The sequence below is a fragment of the Nothobranchius furzeri genome, chromosome 2 (assembly GCF_043380555.1).
Source record: "Nothobranchius furzeri strain GRZ-AD chromosome 2, NfurGRZ-RIMD1, whole genome shotgun sequence".
NCBI lineage: Eukaryota > Metazoa > Chordata > Actinopteri > Cyprinodontiformes > Nothobranchiidae > Nothobranchius > Nothobranchius furzeri.
The window spans coordinates 95,313,750-95,326,203 of NC_091742.1; the positions used below are offsets into that span (position 1 = coordinate 95,313,750).

The window sequence follows — 12,454 nt, forward strand, 5'->3', positions numbered from 1 at the left end:
TAGCGGGATGTGAGAAAAGTGATGCGGGACATCTGGTCACCCTGGTAACCAGAGGTCAGCGGGACCTTCCTGGACAACAATCCTTCCGTTTTATCGTCATAGGAACGGTAAGGTTCTAGATAAGTTCTAGGTTTGACTGACACAACCATGCTGGCTGCCCCAGTGCATCATGGGCTCATTTATTACACACCTGGTTCTGATCCAAGTTTGAACTTGTAGGCCCAGAATGGCCCTCAGCTGTCCCTCTGTCCTTGTCTGACTCTGTTTTGTGTCCATCAGAGAAGAGCCAGCAGGAGGCGCTGGAGTACTTCACCAAGCAGATGAACGACGCTCATCATGGAGGATGGAGCACCAAGATGGACTGGATCTTCCACACCATCAGACACATGCCCAATGAGCACTGACACACACTTCCTTCATCAGTGACCATGTTGGATGACGGTGAATATCATGAAGAAGATGAACATCAAACCATCTTGTTGGTGGGATGGTCGCTATAGCAACACTAACTCGGGGTCACAGGAGTCTTCAAGGAGGCCAAAGGATAGTTTAAAATGAAGGTGATGATGTCATCATGTCTTCCATGCTACTGTTAGCTCTGCTAGCTGCTTTATTCAAAAACGTTGGTTAACAGTAATAGCGTAGCAAACATTTGAATCAAACTTTATTGACTGTTTTAAAAGATTGAATTGAAGCAGCTTTATTAAAACCAGCTAAGTGAACACTGCAGTCACTGTGAGAGCAATAAAACCCGATCAATACGTTTATGACAATCAGGAGTTCTGACCAACCAGAAGGTGGAGATGATCACCTGTGGGCGGAGCTAAGATTTGTGTTCTAAAGTCTGATTCTAGTTTAAACTCCACTTAACTCTTTTTGGATATTTAGATTTCGTGTTATGGTTGGAATGACTTCAACATTGTACTGAAGCATGAGTCCTTCAACTCTTGGAACATTTAAAGGGATATTCCACCCTTTGATGTGTGTGAACGTGTGTTTGTTTGGCGGTTTGCCAACAACGTGCTGAGCTTCGTCATAAAGTAGTCCCAGGTCCAAAATGGCGCCTGTGATTCCTTCATGTTACCAATTATTTTCACCCGCAGTTTGTCTGATTGTTTAGGTCACCAAGCAGGACTGGGATCACTACTGAAAGAGTTTAAGGACTCACAATGCTAGCTGGTCCCATTCACTTACTGTGTTTTATGCTAAGCTAAAGCTAAAGGAGTGCAGCCGGGTCAGGAGAATGACTGGGCTGCCTAAAAATAGTTTCTTTTTCCTACTTTTCTAACTCTGGGAAATACGTCAACAGAGTTTTCAGGAATCGGTGGAATATACCTTTAACATTTGAGCCCGTTTTAATTTGTTTTTGTGCCCTTTGGTTCATATTTGAAGTTCAACCTTTCATAAACATTGTGTAACTTTTCTGTCACTGAACGTTGATTTAAAGAGTAAAAGTCTGTCGGTGTATGAAGTAAAATCACTGAATCTGTACCAAACCCAAACGGGTTTCATTGTGAACTGGTGCTAAAAAAAATAAACAGAACAGAAATAAACCAACGTGGTCCGTTTTGACCACACTGATCACCTGGACGGATGTTTGGACCAATATCTGGTAACACATCTAGTCATGGCCATCAGAAGAATGACCACCACCGCCAGCACGCTCACTAGAGTGAGATATTCTCGAACGTCCATCTCTTCAAATGCCCGATTCCAGTTTTTCATGTTGTGAATGACCTTGTCCTCCTTGTTGGTGTCTATCGGACCTGCAGGGGAGAGCCCGGTCAGTCAGAGCCACCAGGTGAGAGTTGCACCTGATCTCCTTACACTAAGAACTCACCTGAATGGACAATCTGCAGCTTGATGATGATGATCGGGTCAGAAATCATAACAGACCTCTTCGAGCGTCGAGTCTTCCAGAGGAAAGGGAGAGGTTTCTTCTGTAAGACTCGACACTCGTACGATCCGCTATCAGCAGTTGTCACATTCCTCAGAACCAGAGACACGTCCCCGTCCTTCATGTCCCTGTCCAGCAGATCCACTCGGTTCCTGAAAGACGGATGCTGGAATTCTTGGTAGACGTGGTTGTCTCTGAACAGAAACACTACCTCTGGCGACATGTCGGGCCGGCTCCAGTCCAGAGCGACGACGGACTTGTCTTTGGCTGCTCGACACGGCAGCGTGGCGGTCTGCTGGGGGAGGAGCCGGATGTTTATCTCAACTACAGGAGACACGAAGCAGAGACGGGAGATGAGCTGATAAAAGGCAAACATCATCAGCATATTATCGGTTGTTGCAGGACAAGCATGAAGGAAAATCATCATTTATGTCTTTATTTAACAGGCTTAAGTGAAGAAAACCCCAAAATGTCATCAAAACAAAGAATAAAGCAGAAGAGAAACAAGGTTTTCAGGCCCTGCAGCTTCAAGCGAAATAGACAAAAACATGCAAATGATCAACCCACGAGGGAGCGCTGAGCTCAGGCTTCTGCTCGCGGTTCATCATCACATAAACAACAACTTCCCCAATACGCACCAAGCCCCGCCCCCTCTGGAGCGCCACCATTAAAGTTTATACCTGAATTCTCAGGTTAGATGATTAGATTAGTAGTGATGCTGAACTTGCTATGATCAGGTCTGGTTTAATACACATAACTCAGTTATTTAACCAGCACAAGCAGCCAATCAGAGCGCTCTCTCTCACTGATTCAACGCGCTACAAGTCTGCTGATGAGGGCCGGACGATATCGATGAATATTACTAAAATTAAGTGTTTAGTAATATATTTAAGTGCGGCCCTGGCCTTTTTATGCTAATCCTGAATTAACTACATTCAATAAAGAACAAACGTTTTATTTAAATGTGTTTATTTTACGAGGGCTGAAGGATTTCAGGAAAGACTGAACTGTGTTCCAGTTTTCTAGCAGAAATTAAGATTTCAGTTCAATTCATGATTTTCCTCAAATCAAGGTTGAGCTGCAGCAGATTACTCATGATTATACGGTGATATTTACAAACGTGACTTCATCCTGTTTTCACACATTTCCTCATTTTTCTGTAGATGTTAATTTATTTCCTCCTCTTGGACAGATTAGGCCCTACCAACAACTACACGTCCCTTCTGGTTGGTGTGATAATTGCTTCTGGCATTCCCCGCATACGCCACCGTGTGTGTGTGTGTGTGTGTGTGTGTGTGTGTGTGTGTGTGTGTGTGTGTGTGTTACTCACTTCAACTTCTCCAACAAGGAACTGTAGGTTACCTTTGGCTCTCCATACATTCACACACACTCAGGAACGCAGAAATCTCCAGACACGTGGGCGTGGAAAAAGACGCGCGGAGAAAGAGCGGTTTCGTCCATGACCGACACATCACTAGGGCTGAGCGTTTGTGGCACAGACTGACGGCCAGCCGGCCACAGCCCTGGATCAGCTGCAGCTCTCTCAGCTGAGGAACTGGCCTCAGCTCCCATAACAAATTTAGCACAGGACTTGTAATCACCAAATTATTATTTTGGGCCAATGTCCTCTGCCTCTTCTTGTTTAAGTCAGGCGCTGTCTGTTTAGGTCTGAGAGGGGAGGGCTTGGTGACAGAGTGGGCAAGGATCTGTGTTGTTGATTGGTTGGGAGCCTATTGTTCCGCCCTCTCTGCGGTGTCCCACAAGGTTCTGTGCTGGGGCCTCTGCTCTTCCTCCTCTGTCTGCTTCCTCTTCAGCACATCCTGAGCTCCTTCAAAGGAATCTCCTACCATCTTTATGCAGATGACATCCAACTGTACATCTCCTTTAAGCCCTGTGAGATGTCTAAGCTGCAGCTGTTACACACCTGCTTAGACTCTATCAAAACCTGGATGGTGGGAGCTTTCTTCAGCTGAATGAAGATAAGACTGAGATCCTCATCTGTGCCCCAGACAAGCTGGTTCCCAAAGTCAGAGACTCTCTTGGTCAGCTTGCTTCCCACACCAAACCTTCTGTCAGGAATCTTGGTGTGACCTTGGATTAGGGCTGAACCCATATCAATAATTATTGAAAACTTTATAAAAATGTACAAAATATATTTAAAGGCAGCCCTGGCCATTTTTTGCCAAAACTTTATGAAAAAACAAGGTGGTTGTTTTTTTTTATATTGATTCTCTGCAAATTTTGCTACCCAACACTGTTGTTTTGTTGTCAGCCTTGTAAGAATGAAAATATCCCACACCGGTGAACTACTGTAACCTTTTTTCAGGACAATTTAACCTCTCCTTGCTGCAGCATCTTGTTTAAGTCACATTGCTGTCTGGTGACAGAGTGTGCCTGTGTTTTTGATTGGTTAAGTGTGTAAGTAATTACTCTAGTTTGAAGCCACCTGACAGGTTTTTGTAAAAAAGAAAGGAAACTTTTATCGACCCATTTTTTTTCTATCGATAGATCCATCCATCCATTTTCTGAACCCGCTTGTCCATGTAGGGTCACGGGGGGGGGGGGGGGGGGGGGGGGGGGCTGTCTCCAGCGGTCAACGGGCAATCAGACGGGGTACACCCTGGACAGAGTGCCAGTGTATCGTTATTGATTTATCCTTCAGCCCTAAAACTGACACCGATCTATGAGGTCAAATGTGATATTTCACTTATATCAGGTTCATCAGAAGGACCAAGGATGCTTTATTGTCATTCACTTCCCCTGTTCACATGAGGTGGAGCAGGGGATGCTTTTACTTTAGCAGCAAAAAGACATGGTGACCAGGGAAAACACTAAAACATGTAGGAGAGTGGCCCTCGAGGACCAGGAGTGCCCACACCTGTCCTAATGTTTACAGGTGATGCAGGTGTTCTTCTACAGAAGCCCAAATGGGACAAATCAATCAACAGGGCCTTCATGAGTTTTCTTCAGTAGTTTAGCAGAAAGCAGGAGGAGACTCCACACCATCACCACTAGATGTCAACAACAAACAATGCTAAACAATGGGAAGAGGAGGCAGGCAGGATGAAGAGTGGATAAGAGCCAATCAGAGAGCAGAACTGGGGTCATGTGACCCAGCTGGACTGAAACAAATACATTTCTGAGTTCAGAAGAGTCTGAAAGCTTCTGACAGTCAAGATAAACAAGAAGGAGGGCAAACCAGTCTGGCAGGAAGGACGAGCAAAGAGCTCTCTCTCTCTCTCTCTCTCTCTCTCTCTCTCTCTCTCTCTCTCTCTCTCTCTCTCTCTCTCTCTCTCTCTCTCTCTCTCTCTCTCTCTCTCTCTCTCTCTCTCTCTCTCTCTCTCTCTCTCTCTCTCTCTCTCTCTCTCTCTCTCTCTCTCTCTCTCTCTCTCTCTCTCTCTCTCTCTCTCTCTCTCTCTCTCTCTCTCTCTCTCTCTCTCTCTCAGAGCGATGCGTCTGTGGTGTCGGGGTCAGAGCATCGTCTCCACTTCACCTGAGTCCGAGCTCTGAGGGAAGGTCTATCAAAACATTCAAAAGTTGGTAGAGAAGAGGAGAAACGTGAGTTTAGAGTGAAGACAAGCAGCTTGTTTAACAGAGGAAAGACCGCATTAAAAGTTTTAAATAGTTATATTAGATGTCATCCAAAAAACATAAAGAAGCAGAAAGTACAACAGTAAATCAGAGGGAACACGAGAAAACCACGGAAGGGACTGGAACATAAACACAGAAACGAAAAAATACTAGAGATGCATCAAAGACGCCATAGAAATAAGGAGACGTGGACACAACCTTGAACAGACGATTAAGGCCTAGTCCACACGTAGCCGGGTTTATTTAAAAACGAATATCCGCCCCTCCAAAAACTTGCGTCCACACCGCCTCGTTTAAAAAAACTCTGTCCACACGTACCCGGATAAATACGTTGTTAAGGACATGCCAGACCTGTAGGCGGCAGTACTTCCCCCGTTCTTAACCTCGTCCTACGTCTGTGGTCTTCCGCAAGGAGCAGTAATTCCGCTTGCAAAAACAAACAAGCAAAAAGCGCTTGGACGATTGATAAAGCGAGCGCAGCTCTGAGGGCATCCATGCTGTCGGCTAGTGTAAACACAGGTCGCACACGTGATGTCAGCATTTTTTGTCGCGGAAAGTGACGATGCGGACCTTAAAACTCCGGTTTTGTCCGTCCACACGCAGACCGCCAAAACGGAGAAAACGCAGATCTTCACTTTGGCCGGAGTTTTTAAAAAGATCCGTTTTCATGTGAAAAATCTCCGTTTTCGTGTGGATGACAGGCCAAAACGTAGAAAAATATCTACGTTTTGGCAGATCCCCGGCTACGTGTGGACAGGGCCTCAGTATTCCCGATGGATCATGGATGGGACAGTGGGTGTTGCTCAATGCCAAGGAACCTCGCCTGGATGTCTTGGCCCCGCTCCGGTTGCCTAGGAGATACGTCATCAGGAGCCGCCGAGACGTGTTCCAATGTTCATGTTCTACCGAGGCGTGTGTTCTCCGTTTGTTAGCCGTTTAGCTAGCTGAGCGAGGACACATGAGCGGTGTCTTGTAGCCTAGCCTTGGTCAAAAATTACCCACAATACACCGCGGCATTTTCAAAAGGACGGCCGATCAGAAGCCGGCAGCTACTTGGGGGAAAATTTTCAAATTTATAAGTAAGACAACTAATTTAAAATGTTTTTTTTTAGATCCAAAGAAGTTATCTGTGGATGGTTGGTTGCTTAGTAGTTGCAGCTCTGGTGTCTAGCGGGTAGCAACTCACCTATATATTTAATTTAATTTAATAAACAATTTAAAAAGTAAAAGGCTCGTTGTATAATTATATTGAAACTAATACGTATAAAATATAACATTATCTCCCGTGTCACCTGACGTTACGTGACCGCCGTGGAAGCCGTGGTCGTGTGATGCAAGTCTGTTCCATTTAACCGTTTTCTTTGACCAAGGAAGGACAGCGTCCTCGTACGCAAGGCGCCTGGCCTCGCAAGACATCGCCTCATGAGGCCAGGCGTCTTGACGTTGAGAAACACCCAGTGTCTTCAGCAAGGAGGACGATGTCTTCCTCCACCACCCGCAGACAATCGGTAGTGACACCACCAACACCGGCAAACTCAGATAATGGCTAGAGTCCAAACGTGTCAGGTAAAAAAAACTCTGTTTCACTAAGCTGTGTAGAAAAATAACCAAATAATGAAACTTAAAGAATATTAAGCATTTTCTGTCTGAAGGCAGATGAATTATTTAGTTTGTTTTGATTTTTTATTTGAATGTAATTTGGCACAAAAGTAATCAGATTAAAGGGAATCCAGTCTAAATGACAATGAGCGTATTTAGTCACAGATGCAGCATCTGTCACATTTAAACTAGTGATGGACATAGTTAATAGTTAAATAATTTTACCTGGTTACAACATCAAGTCTTTCAGCTGCGCTGGGGTGGCATTTAGTTTGTGACAGTAGAGGGCGCAAGAGCACCACTATCAAGATGTTTACTGGGCAACCACAGAAGAAGAAATGGGCCAGGACCAAATGTTCTCATACATGACGCGGTTAGCAAAGAGCACAGTGTGGCAGCCGTTATTTCATTGTTGGAGCACAACAAGCCTCACGTGAAAGCTCTGAGCCTGGCAGGACATGGTGCAGCAAACTGAAGCGAGGCCAGCAACAGGTCGGTCGGCCATGACTAGCGATGGTACCGAATTCGGTACTTTTTAAGGTACCGACCTAATTCCACAGTACCGACTGAGCACCGATTCACCTCATTTGAAACGGTGCCTTGTTTCGGTGCCAGTCCTTCATAACGAGAACTTGCCTAGACAGCTGCGCATGCGCAAGAGCGTTATGTCGTCGCTCGCTGCGAGCCAGTTGTAAACAGAGCAGCATGGTAGAAAGAACGCACGCTAAAGGCTAGGCTGGAGGCCTGGAGGCTAGGAGGGAGATCTGGCCGTCTGGTTGGGGTCTGGGGTGGTGGGTTGCTGTGCTCAGCGTTGGGCGGGGGAGCCTGCTCATCAGCACCCCAGCAGAAAGGGTCAAACTCTGGTTATCGGTGATGGTTGTACCCAATGTGCAGCAGTACCGGGACCAGAGTGAATAGGGTGTGTATGGGGAGCATGAGTGGGTGTCCGGCGTGCATTTTTGTAAGTCTTGGGTTGTATGTGCATGTGTGAGCATGAGGGAGGGAGTGTGTGACTGTGTTTGTGTATGACTGTTTATGTCAGGTGGGGCCTTTGGGTCCTCCCCTCTCCTGGAACTTCTCTTGATAATATAGATCTTTGTCCCCCCTCCCCCTGCCACACCTGGTGTGGGGGCTTGTGCCATGGTCTGCCTGAGTGTTTGTGGCAACTGGGTCAGGGGGTTTAAGATTTTGGCATCTGCCTGATAGATCCCGGTGGCTGCCTGGTGGGGTCTGGGTCCCTGGGCTCTGCTGGGTCCCCGGCGGGGGTGGTCGCCCCTGGGTCCCGGGTCGCTGGGTCCCAGGCTCGGCCGGCTAGGGGGTGGGAGGCTGCGGGCGGGCCTGTGGGCTTGCCGCTGATATCTCCAGGGACTCTGCCGGCTGCTGGTTGTGGCCCCCCTGGGGCGATCCGCTGTGCCTCTCGAGGGGGGCGGGGGCCTTTCTGGTTGCAGTCTCCTTGGGGTTCCTGTGTTCTGGGGCAACGCCTGGATCTCTGGGACTTGGAGCTCCCCCCGTCTCCTGCGCATCTTTGGGGGGCGGGTCTGTGGTCCCTCACACTCTCTATTGAACGCTCCTATAGAGAAACCTTACATAAACAAGCGCGTGTACACACACAGGTGCTCACATGGTGCTCTCAAAAGTATGGGCTTGGGCACGTTCAACACAGGTCTTAAGACTATGGTGGGCACTTAATGCACTGTGATTTATTATCGTGATTCTTCAGTTAAGCAATGTTGATTATATATATATATATATATATATATATATATATATATATATATATATTGTTTTTTTGTTTGTTTGTTTTTTCATCAAGTTGACGCAGTGATAGGTAGATCTTGTATTGTTGTTGTGTCCCTTTTTTGTGTCCTTTTGTTTTTTTTGTCTTTTTCTGCAGGTCTAGAAGCAGACTATTCATTGTTTATTTTTGTGGAACCCCCCCCCCCTCCTCTCTCTCCACCTTTTCTCTTCCTTTCTCTTTCACCTCTGTCTCCGTGTCTGGTCGGAATTACAAAGCATTCAACAACAATAACAATAAAGTTTTAAGTATCAGGTGTGACATTAAAAGCAAACGCTTTGATGCTCCACCTGAGAATAAATCTGTAAGGCTTGTCACCAGCATTCAGACATCAATTCTGCTTGCTTCACAGCCAGACAGGACACGGTAAAAAAAAAAAAAAAAAAAAAAAAAAAAAAAAAAAAAAAGAACGCACGCTAAAGCTTGGGTCCACTTCACTAAATGTGATGGGTAACTGGGTGATGATGAAACCAGCGACAACGATCTAAGTGAGACATCCTCATCTTAATCTGCTCCTGTAGGTAAATAAAATGTTTAAGATAACGTTAGCTTGATGTGTTAGCTTCCGTTTCGCTAATGGTGCATTCGTTTTCTCCTCGGAATTCCGAATCTCCGGCTAGAAGAACATGAACGCGCTCTAAAGTTTGGCTTCACTTTACTAAATGCGACGGGTGATTGGGTGAAGATGAAACCAGTGACAACGATCTAAGTGTGAGGCATCATCGTTTTAATCTGCTCCAGCAGCTAAATAAACTGTTTAAGATAACGTTAGCTTGATATGTTAGCTTCCTATGCCACCATTGTTATCTAATGGTGCGTTCGCTTTCTCCTCGGAAATTCTAACTTCCCATTAGGAAAAATCAAATGAAAAAAAGACGGCAAAAGGAATGAAGATACACAGTAAATTTAGTTCACAGTAAAGATGTTTGCTTCAGTTTAATTATCAGCTTATAAAACTACAAGGACAATGTTAAAATACAAACAGTTGTATGTTATTTATCATGATATTTATCAAATATTGTTATATATTGAGAAAAATATATATTGAATTATAAAAGAGAATTAAAATAATAAATACTCAAAAGTATCTAAAATTGGTACCGTTAAGTACCGGTATCGATTCGTAGGTACCGGGAATTAGTACCGGATCGATTCAAATGTCAAAGGTACCCATCCCTAAATGACGCTCCTGCGTTTGTTCCTTCTTCGGAACAAACTTCCCACTCTCACCGCAATCACCGGTTGCCATGTGGTCGCTTGCTGTCTGTTGTTTTGTGTGTTATTGCTCGCTCGTGGGTGGGGAACCTGATGCTATGGGACCTCCGGAGGGCCAAAAAGGCGCCATTACAAAAAACTCGATTTACCTACTTTATGAATCGCCTGCAACAAAAATTCAAATTAATTCATTTGATCGATTTTTCGCCCAGCCCAGTTATTTCTACCTTATTTATAAACTATTTATTTACAAGCCCATCAGCTAATGTAATAATTGTCCCAACCACAGCTGCACCCCCCAACCCGGTCTCACAGCAATCAGGGCAAGCTGCACGTGTGTTTAGCGCGCCACACGCGCACATTTAGCCATTTTTAGCGGCTCAGGAGTCCGCAGGTACAGTGTGTGTGTCACACACTCTGGTTAATCCAACAGGGAGCTGGCTCCGAGAGCCGTTTCTTTAGCGACGGACACATCACTACATCATTCCCTTTCCTAATGTCCTGAAGAACGGTCCGGAGCGCAGGCGGAGTGTTTAGCTAACCTGCAGCAAATGTCGACGACGTTATCCAGAAAGTAGCTAAGGGTTACCAGAGATGTTTCTGAGGTGTTCGCTAGGTACTTTTAAGATTAAAAAAGTCAAGAAGGGGGTCATAAAAGCTGTTGGAAATAGCGTCAAAGTCGCTACGTTGGCAACACTGTGGGAGGAGCGCTTCATTTGCAACTCAGGGCAGCGCAAGTGGGAGGAGCAAATTATCGACTTGTTTTGTTTTTATAATCGTTCAAAACTCAGATCGTAATTGGGATTAAAATTCGATTAACTGAGCAGCCCTAAAGGAAACTAAAGTGTTTTTAAAACTGTGGCCTCCAAAATGTGCTCATGAGCACGCAGTCACAAGCAGCGCCGCGTGTTTGATGCCAGACGACCGCAACGCGTTCTGAGTGACGGACATTTCAGGGACATCCCTGTCTCTCTTCCCTTCTTGTTCGTGTACCGAGTGTGGGATGTAGCTGTGCATCAGAATCATGTGAGAGTAGACAGAACAGTGTTATTTATAGAGCCAGGGTAAATGCTGGCGTGCCTCCAGGGGCCGACCCGAACCGTTAAGCGGCGTCAATACCCGGTTGAGGAAGTTTAGGAAACTGTGCGTCCCTAATATACACAGATCAGACCTGTGTGAACGGGTGAGACCAGGAACGAGACTCCATCCAAGAAATCTCACAAAATGTACTTTATTACTGTGAGCTAAAGTTTCTTATAAAGGCGGAGTCAGCTGAGACTGATGTCATACTGCTCCACTACTAGAATCTAATACGCCTGTATGAATGATTAGAGACTGAATCTGGTTTTGGACTCATCAGAACCAGTCCTATGGTCACTAGCAGTTAGCTCCTCCGTCCGGTGAGTGCATGTCTGTTTCTCCAAACTGAGGCTGATCCTTAAGTCAATTACAACAGAAACAAAAGGATAAATGACCCGCACTCGTATAGCGCCTTTCAGTGTCAGAGGACTCCAAAGCGCTTTACACTACAGTGTATCATTCACCTATTCACACACACACACACACACACACACACACACACACACACACACACACACACACACACATTCACACACTGAAGGTGATGAGCTACATTGAAGCCACAGCTGCCCTGATAGACGTGAAAATCAAACAAGAAAATCAGAACCTTCCCTTTCACCACCTCAGCTCAGCAGCTGGTTCTGGTTCTGCTGACCAGGAGAGAATACAGAAGAACTTACACACGGTGGCAGCTCCCGGTCCCGGTCCGGTCCACATTAAGAAGGAGAGAACGGCGAGATGAAACATCCCGGAAGTCCGTGAAAGCACCAGTAATACCCGGAGTTCAGTTCTGGTTCTGACCCGTCCTCAGCTGGAGCGGGAGGACCCGGATAGACAAACAGCAACCAGTAAAAAACCAGTCCGACAGCGAAACGGACACGGTGCGCGTCACCTGTCCGGTGGGAGGAGCTGAGGCGTTCAGGGACGCTGGGAACTCAGACAACTTCATTGATAAAGAGAACATCACACAAAAACGAGTCACTTGTCATCCTAATGATCATATTTAAGACTTTTAAATCCTAAAATAAAAGTTATACAATGACTACTTTAAACTCAAAACCAAATAAAACTTTAAAAACACATTTAGAGGTGTTTTTACTGACCTTCTTTCATGTGTTTACATGTTTTAATGAGTTTGTTTGCTTGTTTGTTTAAAGAAACATTGCTGAGCATGATCGGTGTTTATGAACGTGTTTCTGTCAGATCCCTAAACACTAGAAGGAATGAGTACCAGTAGGACCAGTTCAGACGCCTGGTGGTGTCCACCATGGGACTGG

General features: G+C 45.6%; 2 protein-coding genes across 2 annotated transcripts in view; one reads left to right on the forward strand and one right to left on the reverse strand.

Moving 5' to 3' along the window:
- zgc:158659 (phosphatidylinositol 4,5-bisphosphate 3-kinase catalytic subunit alpha isoform) overlaps positions 1–1,584 on the forward strand; it is a 26,841-nt gene extending 25,257 nt beyond the window's left edge. Inside the window, exon 28 of the mRNA XM_070548414.1 lies at positions 280–1,584. Coding sequence (XP_070404515.1) covers positions 280–404 — 125 coding nt within the window. The 3' untranslated portion in view covers positions 405–1,584. The remainder of the gene's footprint in view (positions 1–279) is intronic.
- Positions 685–12,084, reverse strand: LOC107372397 (butyrophilin subfamily 1 member A1). The gene is made up of 3 exons (XM_015940624.3): positions 11,858–12,084; positions 1,841–2,221; positions 685–1,766 (listed from the first exon to the last, which is right to left on the reverse strand). The coding sequence occupies exons 1-3, from the start codon at positions 11,922–11,924 to the stop codon at positions 1,582–1,584; spliced, it is 633 nt and encodes a 210-aa protein (XP_015796110.3). The 5' UTR covers positions 11,925–12,084; the 3' UTR covers positions 685–1,581.
- Between the last annotated feature and the right edge of the window lie 370 nt (positions 12,085–12,454).

Coding starts and splice junctions, on each gene's coding strand:
- LOC107372397 (XM_015940624.3), bottom strand. CDS start 11,924: ATGTTTCATCTCGCCGTTCTCTCCTTCTTAATGTGGACCGGACCGGGA. Junction 2,222..11,857: donor ACCGGGAGCTGCCACCGTGT/GTAAGTTCTTCT, acceptor TGTCTCCTGTAG/TTGAGATAAACATCCGGCTC. Junction 1,767..1,840: donor GCTGCAGATTGTCCATTCAG/GTGAGTTCTTAG, acceptor TCTCCCCTGCAG/GTCCGATAGACACCAACAAG.